The sequence below is a fragment of the Pelobates fuscus genome, chromosome 3 (assembly GCF_036172605.1).
Source record: "Pelobates fuscus isolate aPelFus1 chromosome 3, aPelFus1.pri, whole genome shotgun sequence".
Taxonomy (NCBI): domain Eukaryota; kingdom Metazoa; phylum Chordata; class Amphibia; order Anura; family Pelobatidae; genus Pelobates; species Pelobates fuscus.
Genome location: NC_086319.1, coordinates 121,603,707 through 121,629,665, shown reverse-complemented (window position 1 = coordinate 121,629,665; position 25,959 = coordinate 121,603,707). Strand labels below are relative to the sequence as shown.

At 41.2% G+C, this 25,959-nt stretch overlaps 1 protein-coding gene across 1 annotated transcript in view; it reads right to left on the bottom strand.

Annotated features, from left to right (window-relative positions):
• The window catches only part of RARS1 (arginyl-tRNA synthetase 1), a 32,233-nt gene extending 16,801 nt beyond the window's left edge, over positions 1 to 15,432 (bottom strand). Inside the window, exons 1-8 of the mRNA XM_063447435.1 lie at positions 15,348 to 15,432; positions 14,064 to 14,198; positions 9,942 to 10,130; positions 6,030 to 6,138; positions 4,809 to 4,909; positions 2,919 to 3,040; positions 1,816 to 1,936; positions 308 to 437 (exon numbers count right to left, since the gene is read on the bottom strand). Coding sequence (XP_063303505.1) covers positions 308 to 437; positions 1,816 to 1,936; positions 2,919 to 3,040; positions 4,809 to 4,909; positions 6,030 to 6,138; positions 9,942 to 10,130; positions 14,064 to 14,198; positions 15,348 to 15,392 — 952 coding nt within the window. The 5' untranslated portion in view covers positions 15,393 to 15,432. The remainder of the gene's footprint in view (positions 1 to 307; positions 438 to 1,815; positions 1,937 to 2,918; positions 3,041 to 4,808; positions 4,910 to 6,029; positions 6,139 to 9,941; positions 10,131 to 14,063; positions 14,199 to 15,347) is intronic.
• Positions 15,433 to 25,959: the final 10,527 nt, after the last annotated feature.

Sequence of the window (25,959 nt, the reverse complement as noted above, 5' to 3'; positions counted from 1 at the left end):
GAAACAGTCAAAAGTTGTGTACTTCCCCCTTCAATGATCATAAAGAACCATCTGCTACTACTTCCTTGTATCCTGCTAGCCATCACTGCACTGTGATAGGGTTTAAACAGCTTTTCTCAGCCAGACTTGGTCTACCACGTGGTACTCTACTTGCTGGGAAAGGGCACTGGCTGTTGAGTTAACCTTGTATACTCATTTAATTGTCAATGTTCACAGAGACCTTCCATTTTTGTCAGGTAGCATATTTTCATTGTGCTACTTTTGATCCTAAACAAGCCTTAAAATATCCATAACTTCCTATGTTTACCTTGTCGGGACACATCACAGATCAGGTTCCAGGCTTTAATTATGTCGGGACTTTTGCTCTGCAGTAGCACCACACACTGGTAGGCCCGTTTTTTAAATTCCTCGTCTTCGTCAAATCTCTTCTTCGATTCCTACATAAGCAAAATGAAATGCATGAGAAAACAGAAATGCCAGACAGATCAAGTATTACTAACATTATTTTATCTAGCATATAAACAAACTCTGACTGGGAAGAACAGGCAGTATCCTGTATTAACACTCTAAGCACCGAAACAACTTTAGCTGAAGCAGTTCTGGTGTATTTATCATGCCCCTGCGGTTTCACTTCTCAATTCTCTGCCATTTAGAAGTTTATTTTGTTTGTTTAAACAGCCCTAGCCACACTGATTCACACAGAATCCATTAAGAAAAGTTTCATTTTTTATCCAATCTTACAGCACAGAGGGTTTACTTTAGAAATTCTTAACTTCTGTGCTGTCAATTGAACTTCAATCACAAATAGGATTCTGTTGTAGGCTCTAGCAAACTATTAACTAAGCAGAATATAAAAAATCTAAAATATATACAAAACAAAGCCCCTTCATTACGCTGAAGTTGTTATGATTCTTTAGTGTCCCTTTAAAGGTTAAGGCACATGAACTTAGGAATGTGCTTAATAAATATCGTGAGGACTGTAACTTCCATCTGAAGGAGCCTGGCTGTGAAAGTAGGGAGTTAGGTGTTGGCTACAGGTATCATCAAACCATATGGTGGGATACCACACACCATAATAGCACAATCTGTGTTATTAACCATTTTGAGCCAAACAATTTATATTTAGTTTCTGGACACTATAGTCACTAGAACAACTACAGCTTATTGTATTTGTTCTGGTTAGTATATTCTTTCTCCATTTAAGAGAAAAGGCTGTGTTTACATTACAGCCTAGGGATACCTCCACTGGCCACTCCTCAGATGGTTACTATAGGTGCTTCCTGGGGCACTGACATTCAGTGTCTCCACCCTCTGCAACATGCAAGCCTTTTGAACTTCCCTCATAGAGCTGTATTGATTAAATGCATCACTATGAGGAGATGCTGGTTGGCCAGGGCTGTGTTTGACTTGTGCTGGCTCTGCCCTTAATCTGCCTCCATGACAGTTTCGAACTATGGGAAAAACATTGTGATTGACATCAGAAGTGATGATTTGAGCCTGTCAAGCAGGCATACCAGGGGCAGAGCCAGCAACAGCAGACTGGAATAAAGGTAAGATGTTACTATATTTAGGGGGAGAGAGGCTAGAGTGGGTTTTTAACACTATAGGGTAAGGAGTATATGTTGATGTTCCTGACCCTATAGTGTTCCTTTAACACTTTGCACCCTTTGTAATAAAACAGTGAATACTTCTGGCTACCATACAAAAAATAAATAAGATTTATAAATGGGCCAAAATCTGAGATTTGACATACAATAACATATATAATAATATAAATATTATGGTTTATTTATAATGCCACAGCATATACTATACCTTATAGAATGACTGAAGATCTCCGATTGGTGGAGAGACAGTTATATAATCTGGGAATTGATCTTGAAGGTGAGCAATCAGCATACCAAATTGAGTACCCCAATCACCTAAATGGTTTAACCTATTAAAATAAATAAATAAAATAAACTTTAAAAATGTACATGTTTGCTTTTGAAACTTCCAATTGTACCTGCTACATTTAGCAGTCTTGCACTCTAGTCACACATAACAGGGTAAGAAAAAAACAAACTTATCAAAATATAAAATTTATACATCAAAAAAACAAATATAGGTGATAGTGAGATTTTGTATGCTATACACATGAGTGCAGACACTGCGCATTTATTTCATGAGCACACACAACTGACAAATGACTGATAGAATTCTAAAACAAGTATGTTTAGCATGTTAAAAATTATACAAAAAAGGTCAACATTTTTTTTTTTAAGAAGATACTTTTAAATGCCCTACTTTTGATGGAAATCCCATGACATTACATTTTTCATCCTTTAGCTCTGCATAAACCAACTTTCTCAGACAAACAGTAGTCACTGCAGTGTGAATTAGGCGCTAGCTGTTTAATTCTCGCTGCAGAAATTAGAAATGTGACAGCCATTACTACAAACACAGAATTAAATCAAATCTGTGTCTCACTGTTCACCTACAACTTAGCGAATCACACAATGCATGCTTGGTAGGAGGCTGTGATTAGGATGTTTCACCGGTATCTGTGCACAGAATCAATTATTTCCACAAAGACTGCAGCTTAAGAAACAGAAACAAAATTGTGGCCTTTTGCACCTGTATGCAGTTGTAGTAGCCAGTAATAAAGGACTTTAGAATGGGATAAGTGAGGAAAATCTGCAAAATATTTTGTTCCCCAAAGCTCACGCTCCCTATAAGAAAAATGTAGACTCTAACTTTTCAGATGTATAACTAAAAAAAACTAAGGTGAATTTCTAAAAAAAAAAAAAGAAAAAATATGGATAAATTAAAAAAAAACAACAACATTACTTTAAAAGGGACAAAGCTGATTTAACATCAGCAATTGTTCTGGGCGTGAGTAGCACTAAGACAGGAATTTCAAACTACAGAAAACTCACCTCAGCACATCATGGCCCACAAACTCAAACAGACGACATACACTGTCACCGATGATTGTGGAACGTAGGTGTCCTACATGCATTTCTTTGGCAATATTTGGGGAAGAAAAGTCCACAATGACCTGAAATAAGCAAAGTTAGCTTATGCTTTGGGAAGCAACTTAAAAATAAAAAGTACAAACCACAACAAAGGAACACTACAAATGCATAAACACCTTATGTGTAAAGACTGTGTCCTCTTTGTACATTTTTAACAGTGGTGATGTAAACAGAATCTGCACGTTTATAAGTAACCCTTTGTTACACCCCGTGTATTTTGATATAAATATATATATATATTAATATCACAATAGTTAGAACGAAATAACACACATCTATATATTTTTAATTTTATTTTGTAACGTATTTACATATTTTTTTATATTATATATAAATATATATAACAATAATTATATATATATATATATTTAATCAGTATCATTCTACGTGTAATTTGATATTAATATATATATATATATATAATTATATATATATTAATAGTAAAATACACCTAGACAGTGTATGTGTGTGTATGTATATGTGTGTATATATATATATATATATATATATATATATATATATATATATATAATATATATGATCTAAGTATATTATTTGATTTTTTTTACACTTATTCATTTAATTTTATTTCCAGCCAGCAGGGGGACTACCGGTCATTACAGTTAGTCCCCCTGCTGGCAATGCAGCAGCCAGCTAACCCGGCCATGTGATTGTGAGGTCCTCGCAAGGACCTCACATGGCCCGGGGGGGCTGAAGGAGGATGGACGTGCTGCGGGGGGGCTCCCTGGGAGTCCTCCCAACCACGATCGCTGGCGATCCCACCGGGTAAGTAACAAAAGACCGGAGGGCGCACTATTACGCCCGGCGGCTTTTAGAGCCGCTTAAAATAGGGCCTAATAGTACGCCCTCCGGTATTAAAGGGTTAAAATGGCACTTACCTTTTCCCAATCGCTTCCTCTTCTCTTCCTCTTTCCTACTCGTCTTTCTATTTATAGCTAAAAACTTTCTGACTCTCCTGACTCTACAGCCATCATGAAATGTCAATCTTCCAGCCGTCTACAGGGATTTTGCATTGTACAGCAGAGACATCGGCTAGAGAGGACCTGCTGGAAGATAGCAGGGCCCACAATGGACAGGTTTAGGTAAGCAGAACTCACCTTGCTCTGCCTCTCCAACCGGGCAATGCGACCGTTGGGGGGTCTTTGCTAATTCTGAGGGTGACAGTGCTGCATTAGCATGCTCATGATATAGGACTACAGGCCTCACAACTGTCTTGGAAAACAATTGAGAATGCATAGCTAAGGGAACCTGCGCTTGTGTGCTCTAAGGAAGTTGAAACAAACAAAAAGAGAGACAAAAAAAAGGAGGTGAAGTGAAAAGAGAAATAGAAAATACCGAAAGTAAAGAAAAAATGAAATAAACCTTACATAATGAGAGAGTGAAAGTAAAGGGAAGAAAGAAATCGTTCTTTGAAGAAAAGTGAAACAGGTGGTGATACAGTGACAATAGCAGAATCTCAGGAGGAAATAAAAAAAATAACCTTTTCCTACTTCAATAGAAACAGCTATTTTTTAGCAGATTCTTGGGGAACAATATGCACTCTCCTCTCCTTGATGCCCAGTGAGTCATTTTCACGTGGCAAAGGTAAAAGAAGGAATCAACTGAGGTTCTATCAATTTCAAATGAAGCAGACATTGTCCTAGTCACCAAAGCATCCCATCTTCTTTCAGCTTAATAAAATAAAATTAATGTAACTATATTAAAAGAGTGTGTCAAAGTATATCTTAACAACAACAGTAGACAAATATTTGTAGTCTTTTAAATGATTACCCTTTTCTTTTCTCCAATTACAGGAGGCTGGACTCCATTCACCAGCAGCTTGGTCAATTGTTTTGATATGAAATCTTTTCGCAAATGAACATTGATGAAGCCTTTAGAAGAAGAACAAAAAAGATCATTTAAGGCTTTTGTTGACAGGCAAAACATAAACAGGCCTATTCAGAAAAGTGAGAATAGTCATAAATTCTAAATGAATTTCATATTTTAGGTACATTTTAGAAGCAGCAATGAGAGCATAGCTGACTTGGATAATGTTTACAGTTTGACTATTTTGGGCATAAATTTGAAATCTATTCTGAATTCACTTTAAATTGCAGACAATTCTCACTTTAGTGAATACGCCTGAAAGAGATTTTTACAGTTTGCATTGTGTTAAAAAAATTTACAGGACACTCCAAGTAAACATAAAAGCTCACTCCTCCATAATACCACACAGTAAGTTACTGTATTTAATGTGAGTTGTGTAAAATTTATAAATTCTAAAACTTGTTTCATATCTCACTAGGAATGAGTATTTTTGAGGTCACAAATGTCGATTAAAGCAGCCATGAGCTATTTGCAGAGTATTTTTTTTTTTTTTTTTTAAATGAATGCAATTTCTTGTGCGTGCTGAATTGCAGGATAATATGGGCAATGCACAAATGCTCCACTGAAAACATTACAATGACAAAAACTGGAAAGAAATTTCAGTCACTTTCTGGGTTCTTAAAAAAATATGTAGATCTTAATCCGGAGGAAAAGTTAGGTGTCTCAGTTGTCTTCTTCAGACAAATATACATATATTGCAGCAAGTATACAAATTAAAAGAGCTGTATAAATTGTGCAGCTACATCTGTACTTTCATTTCTACAGAGAACTGGTACACGCACACATGAATTTTGTAATATAGAATAGTTGTTTCAAAATAGGCAAAGTTTCTGTGACTTTGTGTACACTGTATAACGAAATACCAGCAAATACAGCCTGATAAAGAAGTTATGGTGATAGGTCAGCTCACTGGCTGAGAGTGTCAGCTGAGCAGGCCTAGCTCAATGCAGGGAGCTTCTGGCAGCACAAGAGGAGGTCACCGGCGCCCAGTGGACCACATGAAAGTTGGAAAACCATATGCAAATCATTTGGGAAGGCACCAGGGCAGTCCTGGCACCATAATCACTAGAGTGTTTATTTAAGTACATTTCAAAGCAAATAATGCTCCAGAAACAAATTACTTACCTGGGCCAGCGATCTCCATTTTCTCAATCAAGTCATTGCTGGGAACATTTTTAACAATGTTATCAGCAATCTCTCTTGGGCTTACTTTTATGTCCTTAGCTTTTAACAGCTGAAATAAAACAAATAGTAAACATGAAAATTACACTTGATCAATCACAACTCAAAGACCTTTAAGAAATACAGAAATGTAAATTGTGGATACAATCTGTAATAAGTGAATACACTACATAATATAGTATTGTTCTTAACAGTACAGTAAAGGCCAGGCTGTTTTAAAGATGGAGTATTGTTTTCATTCATCAGCTGATGGAGGGAAAGGGCATGGCGAGTTGTCGCATCCAGCATGAGCTCCTGGAGACTTATCACACTATAACCTCATAAGCTGATTTTTTGTTCCAAGAATGTGACTCCTGATGACCCTGCTGTTATACTGCAATCCTGGGGCTACTAATCTGTGCTTTTGACACCACTTCATCTGGTCAGCATCTTACTAGAGCAAGCCTGCAGCCTAGCTGAGGCCTACCAAGCTACACGGGAGTGAGGGAAGTGGACGATCCTTCTACCCACAATCTACTAAGAATGCCCTGGTGAGATACCTTGATCCACCCCCTCCACCAGTGAGGGAAATCCCAGCACCCTAAGCTACATCTTTAACCTTGGGAAGTTGGGACTGACCTGTGCACACCGTAAATCTGACAGGACTCATTGCAGGCACCTACCATGACTCTATGATGCCTAGATGGGGCCTATTGATGGCATTCAACTACATCGTGAAGCCTTTTGGGAGTGGTTAAGACTCCTTGCAGAAGCCGCGTTGTCCCGGCAAGGGTGCATAATTTATTATTGCACTATGGAATATTGTCCTTTAATGTAATTTGTGTAGTGCATTAAGGACCTGCCTGCCTGGCAGAGATGGTATTGTTAATGCCAAAAGGGGTTAATTTAATTGAATGGAGGTCAAAAGGGATTACATCTTTTGTAGCTGGGACCCCCACAGAGGTCAGATGACAGAAGGGGTAGTGTGAATGGCATAGGAATGTGAAAAGGAGTTTACCATATGGATGTGAATTAATCAAGGCTCTGCAAGGTGTGAGATTCTACGCTTGAAAAGCCTGATGTCTGGCTTCAGCCACTTGGCCTGTACCTTTTAATTGACGAGGGGATTTCTTTGAAATGTTAATGCCTTGTGTTCAAGTATCATATCCAAAAGAAACATTAATATGTACCCACAGAATAATAAGGAAGCCTCATTTTAGAATGGGACAAACAACATCTTCTAAACAAGCCCAAACATTAATGGCATAAAGTAACCACATGAGAAGTGATTGTGATGTCCGTTATATTGGGTCATGAGTAAAGTATGTGACATATCTATGGAATGGAAAAATAATAACTAATGCATAGATGCAATTATTATTTCTGTGGCAGGAATATAAGAGAAGATAGAGCCAAATGTATCCATTTGGATTGATGGGGGCCCGGACACAAGGGGATGGTCCCTTAGTGTCTCTACAGATACCCCTTAACTCCAAGTCTAGTAATAGTTAAGGGGGGCGGAGCCATGCGTCTGATCGGAATGGCTGACAACTTTTAGAGCTCCTGCAAACTGGCACCTAACCCACTCTAATCAGCGGTCCTACAGAGCTATCCTAGTGAGAAACCACCACCCTAGGTAACCTTTAAGTGCAGGCTAATTACCGATGCTGCTTCTGTTACCGCAAGCGGGCAAGAAAACCCGACGGAGATCTGGGGCCTACCTCGACTTCTACACCGGGCGGTCCGCATCAGTATGGACTCGGTACACCCCAGCCTCTGAACAGACCCTCTCTCTAATGAGGCCGACAACATGGGCAGGAGATCCCAAAGACCGCAACCGGGTGCCCATAAAGACACCCAGGACATAAGTGCCTTGCTACAGCGCTCTGCAGCCTCGCCAGACCGCGGACATAATGGAGGACCTAAAGGAACCTCACACACCCCGACCTCCTATAGCCAAACTTGGGGGAAAGGAAAAGCTGGCCCCTGCCACCAAGCAGGACATTGCTGACCTGCTGCAGGAGATGAGGCAGAAGCATGCATCGGATATAGACCTACTGTGCACCGAAATGCAAGCACTGACAGCTCGCACACAAGCCTCTGGGGAGGACATCCTAGACATGAGACAGGAGGTAACAGGCTTAAAGGAAACGGTCCAACTGCTACTGAAATCCCACTCTACCTTGACAACTAGAGTAGATCTGGCTGAAGAGTGTAACAGACGCACCAATCTTAAGCTAAGGGGTATCCCTGACTCAATCAGCACGACCGAACTGCCCCACTACCTCCGCCGCCTCACTAACACACTTCTCCCGCTCAGTCAGGCGAAGAAAATTGCATTCGACTGATTCTTTTAAATCAAAAAGCCCAGACAGGTACCAACCACAGCCTCTCAAGATGTCATTATCTGTTGCCAATCCCTATCGGACAAAAATCGTATCCTAGCAGCAGTTCGAGGAAAAACTCCAATTACCTTTGAATCATCCCAAATCTCCTATCAAGATCTGACACGTAACACCTTATTGTGGCGTCGGTCAATGGGCCCAGTGACACACCAGCTACGTGAAGCCGGCATCGATTAAAGATGGACAATTCCCAGAGCCCTAACAGTCAACAAAGTGGGCACCATACTGAGACTGTCCTCATTAGACAAAGCGGAGCCCTTCCTCCAAGCACTGGGGATTCCCCCACAATCCAGGCAACCAGCAACCTCCCCAGCCTCACCTTCCAGGGACCCGGAAAGGATACGGCCCTTCGTCCCCAGGGGTGGAAAAGAGAGAGGGGTACTAACGTGAATCACCTATTTGACTCAGGCATCCTATTATGCCTTTGTACTTTATTCAATACTATGTTATGTGTTTTTTAGTTTAACGCTGTTTTCTCTTTAGTTTTTAAGCTGTTTCACACATAAAAATCCCTGCAGCTCACCATAGCTAGATAGGCAAAAACATACTCTCACACGGTTTCACAAACCACAGTGAGGGCTCTCCACAGCCGAGAGAGACACATAATCTCAAACACACAGACCCTCTTAACCCACATGCTTAAGTGCCAGTGCACAACCCCAGTGTATCAGCTTTACTATATATAATTTACTCCTGTTACCCTAGCAACAAGTGCATAGGCTTTGATTTATATCAGTGCATTCCTGCTTTTACTCTTTTAGCACTGTGTTTTATTAGCACTCTTCCCCAAAAAAGTGCGGTTTATTCTGTGTACCTTTGATGGACATTTCTCTGTACCTTGATCAATTTTGGATATTTTGCAATTGTCCTTGCTATATCTATTCACGTAAAAAAGAGGAAATTAAAAAAAATAAAAACAAAATAAAAGAATATTAGCTGACAAGTCTCGTCCAGTAAATAATGTCTAAATTTGGTATGCTAATTAGGGAGTATGAACAAACATAGGGGCCTAAAATATTAGATAAGTGACTACTGGCACCATAATCACTCTACTGTGCTGTAATAATTATGTTGCTTCGAGAGCTTTAACAGGGCTGTGTATACTCATATTGGGAGAATATTAGCAACAACAACCCCAAAACAAAATAAAATGACAGCCAAAAGACTGACGGGACAGAATATATGCACCATAACCACTTCATGGAGATTAAACTTTCAGTCTTAGCAGCCTACCTACTCATCTTAAATATACTTTTTTTAAATTATTTTTTTTAAATGTGATCTGAACAATTTAATTAGAAACTGAAGAAAAATAATGATATGGAAAATAAGACTACTGGAAATAATAGCACTAAAAAAGCCCTGTTGTTCTTTTATAGATTAGTGCTCAACACATTATCTGGACAATTGTGACATGTATCTAGGAATTTAAAATATTCATAATCACATTGGTGAAACAGATTTAAGTTACCTGTGTAATTGCCATTGCACTATTGCACTGATAATCCCCGAATTTTCCTTGTTGGCTTGGTGTGACAGCCAGGGGGGCATTTTCCAAATCAGGATAAGCGGTTCTGATGGCAACGCCAAAGACATCCTGAAGATGGGCATTGATGTTGATCATGCTTGTTGATGACTTACTTTTTTCTTCGTGAAGACTCTGAAAAAAAAATGAAGAGCAAATGTGTGTACACAATTATTCTATATCCACAAAAACAAAAAAAGAAATAACCTAACTACGTTTGGAGTGTTCCTCATAAGTTATAAAAGGCTATTGACAATACTGCTGCTAAATAGCATGCCCCTGTGCACCACTGCAACAAGGAAGTGCCAGGGACTCTAATTTGCCGACCCCTTCATTACTAGAACGAGAAAGGATCAAATAATCTTAATTAAATAACCCACCGAATACAAGTTGTATACTTTGAGTTCATCCTAAATTAACAGCAGCAAGTCAATACAGATATACAGTTAACAGTGATCTGGTTGGCATGTTGCAAATGAAGCCAGCTCAGACATCTTACACTTTATCAACAATTGTCAGTTCCTAGTTTGTTTACTTTGTATCGTGAACACTGTAATCTCATTATTTGTGTGGTCCTATTCATTACCAGTTTGTAGATCCCCCTATTAAGACACTCTTCTCAACTAGTTTTGTGCTATATTCATTATACTTTATATAGGAGGATATGTGGTGCAAGACACAGTGTTGTTCTCTGCATTTCATAAACGCTGCAGGTGACAAAAAATAGTTAATCAATGCAGCATTTTCACAATCTACCTCCCAACATTCAACACTCTCCAGTTCTTATGCCTACCCAATAGTTCATCCATGAGAGTAACTATCTACTATTTATGCTCTGGCCAAATTCCGTCTTGATGTTTATGTACGCTCTGTTACTGTGTCTATATGGAAAAAACCTTAAATGATGAATTGTACAATCTTTTGTAATGTCTACATGGTATTCTTTACAATGGCAGCATGTATATTGCTCCACATACACGAGGGAATATGTAAGAAATATCATTAAAAATCTAGGAAAGAGCTGGCATAACTGTCCGCTACTTGAAGGAGCACAGATTTCTGAAAAGCTACCATTTTTATTTTGAGCATTTTATTTCTCTTCATTTTAAAGGAACACAACATGAGAAATTGACTATACTTTTTAATGCATTAAAATATATGCTGAATTAAATGCAAAAAAAGAAAGGAAAAAGTTCCTACAGTTGCTGCAACTCACAATCAATTCCTAGCCACACCTCCACTGCCTTTCACTGACACAGCCTGCCTGAAAAAAATGGTTTCATTTGCAATCAGATGTTAACTTTTTATCTCCTGCTCTGTAAATTGAACTTTAATCACACACAGGAGACTCCCGGAAGGTCAAGGGGGCTATTAAAAGAGTAGAAGATAAGAAATTCTGGATTAAAGAGACTGCACAACACAGGAACTTAAATATCTAGGTTCTTTTTTAGGAAGTGTTTAGGAAGGCTGGGCTAGTCACATGCAGGGAGGTGTGACTAGTGCTGTATAAACAAAGTGACTTAACTCCTAAATGGTAAAGAATTGAGCAATGTGACTGCAGGGACATGGTCTATATACCAAAGCTGATTCATTGAAGAGAATGTATAGTGTTAGGAATACAAAGTGACCTCTGGTCCCCTCCTTGGCACATAAAGGGTAAAAAAAAAAAAAAAAAAATACACTTTATTCATTTATCCAATTCCAGCATTTAAGTCTGCCTTGTCTGGACCTAATGCGCATGTGCAGAGAGCGCTGCACGAGCATAAGGCCCTCCCCATAGAAAAGCAATGACTCTATGCTTTCCTATGGGGTTTTCTCTGATGTTGGAAGCCCTCATGCAGGGTGTGAGGACGCCCAGCGTTGTTTCACAGTGTCAAATCCCAGGAAAAAAAGTCACTAGAGACAGTCTTAGCCCTGCAATGTAAACATCTCAAAAACTGCAATAAAAAGCTTTGACTCGATACACTGCTATGAGGAGATGCTGACATGGGCACTAGTCCCTCTCCCTTTCTATAAGGACGCATTGGATTGGCAGAGATCTCAGAAAAGGAGGCAGCACGGATTCCGGTCTGCCGAGAGAAATAAAGTCACCAAATCTACTTTTTTAATGCTTACAGGAGGAGACGATAGTCTACACAGTGAGTAGAAAACTACACCATTTGAAATCCATGTTTGCATTCCTAACAGTATAGTGTTTCTTTAAAAAAAAAAAAAAAAAAGATTCACATAGGCCACAAAGGACACATAAGTCAGCATTCCAGACCTACATTTTGACCTCATTACAAGAGTGGAGTGTTGCAACAGCCAGATCTCAACTTGCATCATGCATCCTTTTTTTATTTACTGTAATCTAGGAGCAATAAAATGTCATCTCTATCCCTACCCTTTAAAGAAACACTCCAAGCATTATAACCACTACAGCTCACTTTAGTTATTTAGTTATTGCCCTGACACCCACCACAATGTAAGCAGTCAATATGTGGTTGACTAATGGTCTGACTTCTGCACCTGACAGACAACAAGTAAGAAGTCAAACCCAGTGGTTTTGGGGGGTGAAGCATATGCACTCTGCCATACAGTGTTTATATAGATACACTCAGTGGCCACTTTATTAGGTACACCTTTCTTACACTGGATAAGAACCCCAGAACTGCCTGAATTCTCATTGGTATAGATTGAACAAGATGCTGAATACAACCGTTAGAAATTCTAGCCCACATGGAAAAGAAAGCATCATGCAGTTGCTGCAGATTTATCAGCTGCACATTCACGTTACAAGTCTTCTAGTCCACTTAATCCCAAATGTGCTCTATTGCATTTAGATCTGGTTACCTCAATACAAGTTTACAGTGTCCACAGGGCTGACAATTCCCACTCACTATGTGTGAGTGAAAATTCAATCTTTAAAAGTGTAGAATGTGCCTTGCTGCATAATTTCATTATCAATATGTAGCTCTCCCTCCCCTTCTGCTGTCTCGCCTTTCATTTTCAAAGTGAGTGCATGGTACGCAGAGGGCTTTGCTCCTAAGTGTGCTAAGAATTATTTTATTTGCAGCACTCCAGGGGTTAACTAGCAACACAGGCCGACAGATCCAAGTAATAAAAGGATCTACCATCAGTTGAATTCCCACTGTAGTGAATAACCCTGTTAGTAAGGCTAGTTATCACTCTGGAGATAAAGAGGTCTATATGTGATATCACCAGAAAAAAAGACCAGAAAAAAAGAAGTATATACATTGGTGGCAGGATTTTTCTCCCAAATGAATATCCCAAACCAAGAAGCGCAGTGAAGGGTCCAGCAGCATCCCTGTCTAAAGAGGAACTCGGGAGATGGAGCGAGCTAGCCCACGGGACGTGTCCCCATATGAGAAGGAGTTCCAAAGGAGACCACAAGGCGCCTTGGCCCTGGAGTATGGCCCTTTTTCTGCAGAAGATGAGCTGGTATGGAAAGAAAGCGTACAGCAAGATCTCTAGCACGAGGCTGGAGTACTGGCATCCATTACAACCACTAATAAAAAAAAAATCCTTTGCACAGGCATTTATGATGGCAAATAATTTTAGACTTGTCTTTGTGCCACTTCACTGCATGTACTGTATATTGTGTGTTAGTGCGGAGTAAATACGGTGTTCATAATGTCTTGATTTCTAAAATTAAGTTGGGTAACAGAACCACTTATGTAAGAAAGAACTCAAACGTATCTATCTAAAAAGAGAGATCAGAAACAACATAGAAAGAAAAATGTGCTGTAAATAAGCCCCAGACAAAGGAAATTTGAAGTCTGTTTATTTGCATTTTATTCTTAATAATTAAAAAACAATCAAGACCACTTCAAGCTTGCGGAGTCCCTTTAATAGAGTTCCAGCTTACTCAGACCTCTGATGATATTTATCAGACCTTATCTATTTCTACATAAAATGAGACTGTTTACATACTTTTATCTCAGATGTCAAATACTGTACACTAACCCACAGTAAATATGAAGACTACATGTTTTCCAAATGGTTTATATAATATATCCCTGTACTTATTTAACTTTATTTTTTCAGTCATGCATGACCATTACTCACTTTACGAAGAATGTTCAGACGATACTTTAGCTTGGTGTTCTCTTCCCTTAGAACCTCTAAGCTTGGTGTCTCTCCAACAAACCCAGAGTTTTTCAAGATTTCTATCTCCGCAACCAGAGATTTGATCTCAGTTTCCTAAAAAGACAGACAAGGAAAATAATAAACTTACAAGTTACAGTGCAATATGTGTTCTGCAAAAATATGCATATTATTGAGCAACACCTCTTCCAATAACGGGGACCAGTAGAATTGTTTATTATTGAGCAACACCTTTTCCTAGAACTAACACGATATCTTTCATTTCTTTTGGCCAAGCCTCTAAGAAAACAGAAACTTTCTACAGCGAGCAATAAAATGCAGCACAGGACAAAAAAACTTAGACAAAAGTCAAGTACATGTGAAACTAAAAGTGGAATCAATCCATAGAATTGCATCAGAAAACACTGCCTGTAGCATTAAAGAGCATTACAGTCATATGCTCGACACCATTCTAGGGATTAGTTATGAAAAATTAAACAGAAGTCAAGTGACAAAAATACCTAAACCTTTGTTTTCATTTACTAAACAATAAATAGCATCGAAATGACAACCAAATTGCAAACTTTAATCTAAAATATCCAGTTTGGAAAAACTACTCCAGCTGTTATTTATTTTTCTTTAATCCGGTTGTTTGTGCCCAGATATTGTTATCGGATTGTCAAATTGTGTTTCATAAAAACAAATAAGAAGGCACCCAAGTTTCTTGTTTTAGTGTAAATTTTATTTAAAGCAGGAAATGAGTATATAAAATTAAACTTCTTGTGCATCACAAAGAAAACAAAAAACCCTAATAAGAAATACTATGTTATGTAGTTAAAAATGTCATATTGTAGACTAGTGTCAGGCAAAGTGTATTCTACAAAATAGCCAGCTCTTGCAAAAACTACAATTACAAGTTGCTGAACTACAACTCCCATGATTCTCTGGCAATCGATGTAATTCAAAGAATCATGGGAGTTGTAGTTCAGCAACATTTGGAGGGCCGGAGTTTGAGGACCCCTGACCTAAATTCTCAATGATGAACACCCCCCCATATATCTTCCTGACAGCAGTGGGTTTATTGTGTCTCCTTACTGGTGACAGCTACCCTTTGTTGTTGGCACTCTATAACGGTTTGTGGACTACGCTTCCTGTGACGCTCAGCCATCCCAAAGGCTGGCTGAGGATGATGGGAAGCGCAGTCCACGCACTAGGTAGAGGTATGGCCCCAGTCCCTGTATCCGTGGGACGCTCGGGCTGTCTGACCTGCTGCCGCAGCCTCTCCTCATACTGAGCTAGCGACCCCTCCATGCTCTGCACACACTGCACAACCGGCGAAAGGACCGGAACCGGAAATACTGCCAGCACGTGGCTATGAGGGGTTACCGGAAGTGCGAGCAGGAGAGGCCGTTGCGGTTTGCTGGGTGACCCGCAAAGCCCCGGTTATAACCATAGTGCTCCAGCCGGTTAATATGTGTCGGTAGGTCTGGGGTGGTCCTCCTCAGCAGCTGGTCAGCTACCGCGATGCTGTGCGACTCCTGGAAGAATAGGGCACCTGCCAGCTGAGCTGTGTCTCTCAGGCTCTGTGTTCACACTGCCAGTCACTGACATTAATTGGTATCCCGAGGTGTAACCACTAACCTATTTGAATCTCTTGATATTTCTGTATAATTTCGTACAGTAAACTTGTTATAATTTAATATACCTGACATCCCTTTCGGCTTATTGTTATTACGAACATTCCACAAAGGGAAGGATACATTGAGATTTCTCTCATTTCCATGTATGTCCTGGTGGAGCTCATTCAAGTACAATGTTACACATTTAATTATATGAAAAAGATTTAAAATGTTACATGTAAAGGGACACTATAGTCACCTAAACAACTTTAACTTAATGAATCCGTTTTAGTGTATAGATCATTCCCCTGCAATTTCACTGCTCAATTCACTGCCATTTAGGAGTGAAATCACTTTGTTTCTGTTTATGCAGCCCTAGCCACACCTCCCCTGGCTATGATTGACACCGCCTGCATGAAAAAAAAAAAAAAAACTGGTTTCACTTTCAATCAGATGTAATTTAGTCCTTATACAGATACTATATAGACCGTGCGTATATATAGACCCAATAGATCGTGCGTGCGCAATGTGGGGTAGGGAAATTTCACAGGAAAAATGGCCATCAAATTTCCCTACCCCTATACTGTGCACGCGCGGGGGGTGAAGTGCTCCCTGCTCCCAACACCCTCAGCAATCCGAGGGGGGTACATTATATTGTGGGGGGTCTCTAGATTAGATTGGGGGGGGGTATATAGTGTACAGACCCCCACAATATAATCTACTGTACATTATATTGGGGGGTCTGTATATTATATTGAGGAGGTATATAATATACAGACCCCCCAATATAATGTACAGACCCCCCACAATATCATGTACAGACCCCCCCAATATAATCTAGAGACCCCCCACAATAGAATGTACCCCCCCTCGGATGGCTGAGGGTGTTGGGAGCAGGGAGCACTTCACCCCCCGCGCGTGCGCAGTATAGGGGGTAGGGAAATTTGATGGCCATTTCTCCTGTGAAATTTCCCTACCCCACATTGCGCACGCGCGGTCTATTGGGTCCGCGCATGCGCAGTATAGGGGTAGGGAGATTTAACAGGAGAAATGGCCATCAAATTTCCCTACCCCTATACTGCGCACGCGGTGAAGTGCTCCCTGCCCTGTAGTGCGCACGCTCGCTGTACGGGAGTACTATGACGCGCGTGCGCACTGTGGCGTTAATTTCCCCTGCTCGCTGTTAAAATTGCCTACCCAGTTGTTGTGCGCTTGCGTGGCGGCGCACCCCCCCCCCCCCCCCCCCGTCCGAACGTCGCTTCCGGTGCGGCCGCGTCACTTCCGGTATACCAATCTGACAAGGTATAGCAATCTGACAGAACACCGGTCTTATGAAAATAAAATCACAAAAGAGGGCCCATAGTGTTTTCCATATATAAAATGACAGTAGAAAATAAAATGAAACGTACTTACAGTGTTCAGAGCAGCCACACTGCTCTATGAACCAGGCGTAGGTGGAATAATCCCCACCAAGGATTTCTATTGCAGTACTGGATCTTTAAAAATTGTAAAAATCAGCCAGGATAAAACAGCAACATATAAAGTAAGTGTACTGACCATAGGCAAGTGGTAGTCATAAAATAATTTAATTTAAAACAGAGTAATATAAAATACACAACGCGTTTCGCCAAAAAGTAGGTTTTATCAAGTGTAGAGCAAATAATCCTGGCTATTCACATTTTATAGGCAGCTAAATGGCATGCATTTCAAAGATTGGCGCCAAAATGACGTCATTACCATGTGACCGCAGTCACATGACTTTTAATTACACATTAAAAAAGAGGAGAACATATATAAACAGTAAATAGTGCTCGTTTTTATATTTTAATTACATGGGGTTGTTGTAAACCCATATGGAACCTGTGAGGGATGTAAAAATATTGACTATGATGTGAGGGAGGAAAGGGATAGATAGGGCAGTGCATATTCGGGTGAGAGGTCGCGAGGTCGCGGCCATTTTTAACCAATAGGGCGGGCGGGGTCAGCAAAGTGCCGTGTGCGTCACTGGGCATGATGGGGAATGTAGTACTGATCACGTCCGATATGTAGGACGCGATCAGAAGGCGGAAAATAGCGTGGGTGCCGCTGGGCGGGATAAGGGATGTGGGTCTGTCCGAGTTTCAGGACGTGATCAGAAGGGGCGGTCTGAAAACGGCCGAAAATGGGAAATAAATAAATAACAAAGTGGGGTGTGAATGTGAGTCGGCCATCTTATTTAAGGGCAAAGGGGTGGGATATGATGGTGGACAATATGTATATATAGTAAGAGGGGATGGGGCAAATGTAAAAACATATATATAATACATACAGAATCTAAAACATAGGAATAACTATTTAGATATAAAAAATGAACTATAATGGGGTAAAATCTATTTCACAGATATTAGAAAAGAAAGAAATAAAGTTTTTATATATATTTGATGAGTACATTGCTAGTACTGAATAAAATATTCATTTCATTATTTGTTACAATGTTTAAAGGAATACTATAGTCACCTTAATTACTTTAGCTAAATAAAGCAGTTTTAGTGTATAGATCATGGTTCGTCAACCTGGTCCCTACCGCCCACTAGTGGGCGTTTCAGGATTCCAGGTGGGCGGTAGGGATTTCCAGGTTGATCGGGCGGGCGGGTGCGGGGCCGCCTTCCAAATTGTCCAACGGGTGGCCCATGCTGTCAGGGCCACCCGATGGATGCGGATTGTAAGGGAGCCCGGTCAGCGCTGGGCACTTTAACAGCGTGACCGGGCCCCCTGTGATGACATCACAGAGCTGGGAGGAAGTGATTCCCCGGTCACTCCTCCCAGCTAAAACTGAGAGCCGCGCGGGAGGAACACCAGGGAGTCAGAGTGGGAACTCTGACTCCCATCCACCTGAGCCACCACTGGACCCCAGGGAAAGTCACCCTCCTGCACCTTAAAGGTAGGAAACAGGAGGGTGACTTAAATATAATGTTTGTGTGTGTGTGTCTTTGTAGGTATGTCTTGTGTGTTTGTGTGTCTGTCTGTATGTGTCTTTGTATGTATGTCTTGTGTGTGTGTATGTGTCTGTCTATGTGTGTGTGTGTGTGTGTCTGCATGTGTGTGTGTCCATGTATGTCTTATGTGTGTGTCTGCATGTCTGTGTGTGTCTGTTTGTATGTGTGCCTGTCTGTTTGTATGTATGTGTCTTGTGTATGTGTGCCTGCCTGTGTGTGTATGTATGTGTGTCTTGTGTGTCTGTATCTGTGTCTGTGTGTATGTCTTGTATGTCTGTGTGTGTGTCGTATGTGTGTCTGTATGTGTGTCTTGTGTGTGTATGTGTCTGTCTGTATATATATGTGTGTGTGTATGTGTCTGTCTGTATATGTGTGTGTGTGTCTGTCTGTATGTATGTGTGTCTTGTCTTTGTATGTGTCATTGTATGTGTGTCTATGTATGTCTTATGTGTGTCTGTTTGTATGTGTGCCTGTCTGTTTGTATGTATGTGTCTTGTGTGTGTGTGTATGTGTGCCTGTCTGTGTCTTTATGTGTGTATGTATGTGTGTCCTGTGTGTATGTGTGCCTGTCTGTGTGTCTGTATGTGTCTTGTGTGTGTGTGTCTTGTGTGTGTCTTGTATGTGTGTCGTATGTGTGTCTGTCTGTTATAGTGGACTATAGTAAGTGGGCTACCTAGCTCAGCCTTCCTACTGGGCATTGCTATAAGGACGGTTAAAAAATAGAAAAAAGGGGGAAAAAAAAGGTGGGGAGGGGAATTGAGGAGGGAGAGGAGATGAGCTGACGCACAAATGAGAAATCATATTATGCGCAAACAGAGAAGTCGTCTGAATATCACTGAAAGAGACCTTGGTTTGTTCCTTACGAAAATCGAACCAGATTTCAAATATTTAGTCTCGCAGCATCAACCTCAAGGATCTCATTAATCACTAGTAAAGGTAATTTCAATTTACTTTATTGTTTTCTCATTAAACTTTATAAAGTTAAAAACCTTATAAACCTGCATTAAGTAGAAATAAAAAGATAAATGTACGTACATTTTTTTTTAAACACCCTCCTTTCTTAAAAATATTCCGCATTTGCGCGAAAACTGGTGGGCGGTAAGGAAATTTTTTCAACCAAAAAGATGCATTAGTGGGCGGTAGGTAGAAAAAGGTTGACTACCACTGGTATAGATCATTCCCCTGCAATTTCACTGCTCAATTCACTGTCATTTAGGAGTTAAATCACTTTGTTTATTTTTATGCAGCCCTAGCCACACCTCCCCTGGCTATGATTGACAGAGCCTGCATGAAAAAAAAAACTGGTTTGACTTTCAAACAGATGTAATTTACCTTAAATAATTGTATCTCAATCTCTAAATTGAACTTTAATCACATACGGGAGGCTCTTGCAGGGTCTAGCAATCTATTAACATAGCAGGGGATAAGAAAATCTTAATTAAACAGAACTTGCAATAAAGAAAGCCTAAATAGGGCTCTCTTTACAGGAAGTGTATATGGAAGGCTGTGCAAGTCACATGCAGGGAGGTGTGACTAGGGTTCATAAACAAAGGGATTTAACTCCTAAATGGCAGAGGATTGAGCAGTGAGGCTGCAGGGGCATGTTCTATACACCAAAACTGCTTCATTATGCTAAAGTTGTTCAGGTGACTATAGTGTCCCTTTAAACCAGAATTCAGATTGGGTATGGTTATTTTAAAGTGATCATGCCATCCTTGTTAAAAAAAACACGGTACTAGTGAATGAACATCTTCAGACATATTTATGTTGCTATTTTTATATTTTGTTTGTTTTTTTGCTATCTTTTGGCATACAAAGATGTTATTGTTTAGGAACCCATCTAGATAAAATCACATTAACCCAGATGTAATGCACACCTGTTAACAATAGAGAAATGAATAGGGGACAGATTTCGACATATGATGGAATTACTTTACCCTTGTATGCTAATGTTCGAAGCAAGTTATTACTATTTCAGAACTCACTGACAACTTGCCTTCTGTCTTTACTCCAGATGGTTTGCCATTGAGAAGATTCCTGTTAACCTCTACCATCTGGCAACATTATCTGCAATCAAGCTTATATATTTCAAATTACCCCAAGATAAACATATGATCTGAATAATAAAGGAAATAAAGAAATAAGACATAAACTGATTGGGGTGGATTCTTCACACAGCCTTGGCTTAATGTTTTGAAGTGTTGTCATTTGTGATATTTGTTTGTGATACCTTGGATTCCTTGTTATCACATCCCTCTACCTAGCAAAACAGGAGCCGAAGGAAGCTGTATTAAAACGTAACTTTTATTAGAAACCTCATTAAAACATGCTTTTGACAAAATAAATATATTGTGTGTATAATTTATATATAACTTGGGAGAGGGAAAATAAATCATTACTACCATATTGGAAGTTCATATTTATGCAACAATCTATAAACATAAAGCCAGCTAGAGATTCCTGTCCTAATATGTTTTACACCCCACCTCCTATAGAATGTAAGCTCGATTGAGCAGGGTCCTCTTCAACATATTGTTCCTGTAAGTTTATTTGTAATTGTCCTATTTATAGTTAAATCCCCTCTCATAATATTGTAAAGCGCTACGGAATCTGTTGGCGCTATATAAATGGCAATAATAAATAATAAAGTGTTCTTAATTAAAGGGCTATTATAACACTTTTGAGAGGAGAGACTGGTGTAATGTGCCCTATTGGGCACTGTGGATAAGATCCCCGCTCTTATATTGTAGTAAAACCTGCAAAAAATAAGTTTTACTTACCTGAAATCCAGTTCCAGTCGTAGTTCCTAGTGCTACTCTTCCGCTCCCCCACCTGACGTCACTGGGGCCATGTATGGTCCAATCACAGGCTTCTTATAGAGAAACTTGTGATTGGAACATTTTGCCGGATCAGAGCACATGTGCACACTCTGGGCCAGTGAGGGATGGGAAGGAAGGTGGAGGGAGGGTTTTTTTTAAAAACAAAAGTGTAACAGAGAGGCAGGAAGGAGCGTCCACAGGGTGAGAGGGGTGAGCTAATTTCCCCTTGCAGGCAGAATGATTTGTGCATCACTACTACCACCGTTAGGCAGAGCTGGGGGAATATTCAGCCTAATGTCATTAAAGGACCACTATAGTGTCAGGAAAACAAACTTTTCCGGGCACTATATAATCCTTAGGTTCCCCCCACCCTCAGGGCCCCCCACCTGCTGGGCTGAAGGGGTTAAAACCCCTTCAGCCACTTAACTTTATCCCGGTGCTGGTTCCCTTCTCCTTCCCCTCCGCCGTCGGCTCCCGAGTGGAGCCAAATGTGCATGCGCGGCCAGAGCCACGCGCATTAAAAATGCCCATAGGAAAGCATTTCTCTATGCTTTCCTATGGACGTTCTGCATGCTCACTGCTATTTTTGCATTGAGCGTCGGGGAAGCGCCTCTAGCGACTGTCAGGAAGACAGCCACTAGAGGCTGGATTAACCCTGCAATGTAAACATAGCAGTTTCTCTTAAACTGCTATGTTTACATCTGTAGGGTTAAAACCTGGGGGACCTGGCACCCAGTCCACTTCATTGAGCTGAAGTGGTCTGGGTGACTATAGTGGTCCTTTAAGCTAAAGGGACAGACTGATCATCAGTCCACATCATCCCAGGGACGTATCTGCCAACCCATTCTTAAACATTTTGTTGAATTTCATGCGCAGAGACATGTTAAAACAGTAGACAAACAAAATCACCTGTCTAATTACTGTGCTTACATTCTCAATATAGAGAGCTTTAAGCAGCTGTTATAGGTCCAGTTCTGTTGCGATTCACTTTCAGCAAAATGTAGTGCCATTGTTGTACCATTCCTGTGTATTAAATTAGCAGCTGGCTAAAAAAGTAGGTCAGCTGGTGCACGTCACAACAGATTTATAGAATGCTCCTAGTGGCCTGCATGCCTTTCTCTCCTTGACGGCACACTGGTGGCTGTCCACAGTGCCTGGACATGGTGATGGAAGTAGAGGAGGTCCATTGGCAGGTTGGGAGTGGATCTGTAGGGCAGTAGGGCTGTCAATCTCTCCTGCAACATACTGAAATGTTGGATGAAAAACACGAAAAGTCAGAAAACATCTTGCAGGCAATCAGACAAATGATGTCAAATTGTTTGGGAGAGCAAGCAGGTACCAATCTGCATTATTGGTTTGTGGACATGGAGCTGTTAACATGGTCAAAGTTCTGCAGGAAGGTTCCTGTGTACAGGGCTGGCGCTCCCTATAGGCTAACTATGCAGCCACGTAGGGCGCTGCTCAAGGGGGGCGTGGGCAGTAGCTCTAATGCTAGTCCCTCTATGAGGGACAAATTCTGTATAGTGTGCCAAAGGTCATGCCACCGGGCTGTAGTGAGCACTTACATAGATGCAGACTAGCGCCCGGTGGCATCAACCTCCGCACGCAACCCCCACCCGTTAAAAAGACGGCAGCGCAAGGGCGCATTGCCCGATCGCTCCCGCCCCTTACCCTGTACTGTAGGCAGCACTGAGAGCGAGGCAGCAAGGCGGAAGCCTGTGACACATGGAGAGCCAATATGAAATTAAGGTAAGATGGCCATTTCATAGTGTGTGTTTTAAAGAATGTGTGTCTGCCTGCTTCAGGTGGTGTGTGTCTGCTAGGAACAGTGTGTGTTTGTGCCTGCTAGGGACAGTGTATGAGTGTGTGTGTCTGCTTGGGTGTGTGCGTATCTGCTAGGGACAGTGTGTGTGTGTGTCTGCTAGGGACAGTGTGTGTCTGTTGGGGACAGTGTGTGTGTGTGTGTGTGTCTGCTAGGGACAGTGTGTGTGTGTCTGCTAGGGATGGTGTGTGTGTGTGTCTCCTGGGGACAGAGTGTGTCTGCTAGGGAGAGTGTGTGTGTGTGTGCTGGGGACAGTGTGTATGTCTGCTAGGGACACACTGTGTGTCTGCTGGGGACAGTGTGTGTCCGTCTTCTGGGGACAGTGTGTGTCTGCTGGGGACAGTGTGTGTGTGTGTGTATGTGTGTGTGTCAATCAACACAAGTAATTTTATGTCTGCTTGAACCAGTGTGTGTTCCTGTGCATGAATCAGTGAATGTGTGTGTGTGTGTGCATTGGTCACTAATTGTGATTGTGTGGACTATTGAGTGTGAATGAGTGCGTGCGCGAGGGCAGTGGGATACACACAATCCATGGGGCCCTGGTGCGAAACTGATCCATGGGGTCCCCCTTCAATCCCCCCCTTCAGCTTCCCCCCCGACAGACACAAACACATACATTCAGAAACACATACATACACACAGATACATAGACACATACAGACAGACAGATACATACAAACACATACATACACACAGACAGACAGACACACACACATACATACACACACACAGACACATACATACAGACCGACACACACACAAGACACATACATACATACAAACAGACAGGCACACACACATACAGACACACACATACACAGACAGACAGACACATACACAAACAAACACACACACATATGCAAAATGTTTGTCACCTTTGCCTACCTTTTAGGTGCAAGAGGCTGAGTTTCCCTGGTGTCCAGTTGTGGCTCAGGTTCATGGGGGTCAGAGTTCCCACTCTGACTCCCTCCTCTGCTTCCTCCCACACGGGCTCTGTGTATGCTGGGAGGAGTGACCGGGGCAGTCACTTCATCCCAGCGTGTGATGTCATCACAGGTGGCCCGGTCGCGATGTTAAAGTGCCGCAGCGCTGACCGGGCCCCCTGAAAATCCATACCCATTGGGTGGCCCTAACAGCATGGGCCACCCAATGGACCCCTTGAACGGCGGCCCCGGCGGTTCGCCGCGCAACTCCTGCGACCCCTATATGTACGCCACTGCGTGAGGGTGTGTATGTATGTATCAGTGGTTACCAGAAAGGACCATTTTATTTTAAAAAATCTATAGTTTTAAAAAACACTATAGTGTTAGGAATATAAACCTGTGTACCTGTAGTGTATTTGTCCCTACTTAGATTGAAACACCCCCCCACCAAAAAATTATTATTTTTTTTTAAAAGAAAAAGGAAGGGGGGATTTACTTTTATTTACGTTTTTCAAGCACCAAGACTCCCTCTGCACTACTTGCCTCCTTACCCCGCTTAATGTCACTGATGGGACAACACTGGTCCAATCCAATGTTCCTCATACAGGAGCATTGGGGACCTGATGCACATAAGTGGCAAGCTCTATGCACTTCCAACAGTGAAGGTGCCTCTAGTGGCTGTCAGTGTGACAGCTACTAGAGGCATGTTTAACCCTTCAAGGTAAGGCAATGTTTTATCTTGTTGAGTTAAACCTACAGGACCACTGTGTAGTGAATGGGGCTGCACATTTTTTTTTGGCCTAGGGTGGCAAAAATCCTTGTGTAGGTATGCGCTTTTCTGCACACATCCCACATTTGTGTAGAGAAGGGTGCAATTCACAAAGCTAATTCAAAGGTGCAAACCATACTTGATCATTGACAAAACAATTGCTGCGCATTTCCACTGTAGTGTGAAGGTTAGCCAACTCAGCAGGAGCAATAGAAAAGAGTAATTGAAAGGATGTCACCACGTGGTTAGACTTCAATTTAGACATTTTGCTTACCTGTGTGATTGTGCGTTTCCTCCTACTCATGACCCTCTTTGCTAATGGAATGAGAAGAAGAGTGTGTATCTTGCTCTCTGTTTGGTTGCACAATGGCTATTTGTGAGGTCCACCGACCACTGCCCAAAGTGAGTGAGTGTTTTCTGTTTACAGGGAACATTCTAAATCCCCAACACTCACAAAGGTCCCCACAACTGATGGAACAAAAAGTTTTTATCAAGGTCAGTCTCCCCAAGTTGGGTTAACCTGCTCTTCACTTTGATACTTGGGCCGCAATCATCAACTGAGATCCAATTACCTACTCATCTCGCCCTTCAACGTTGTCGTAAAAGTATTCTAAAATCTGTCAGTGAATCATAAAAAATAAAATTACATTTCTCCTACAGCTGCAGCTCCCCTTTTTTCCAAATGGCTTTCATTGGTGGTTTTGCCCTGCCTGCCTAACTCTTGCAATGCCTGCATGCTTCGCAGATTTAGTTTGGAGAAGCTGATAGGTCATTGTTTTTCCCACACTGAAGGACAGTCACTGACACTACAGACTGTCTTGTCAGGTTGTAACGGGTGAATGAGTAATCAGTTGCTCGGAATTTCTATTTTTGGATAAATCACTATTTTGAAGTTGAAATTACTCCTTCTCCTCATTTTTCATTAATGCAAGATAGCAAAAGGAAAACAAT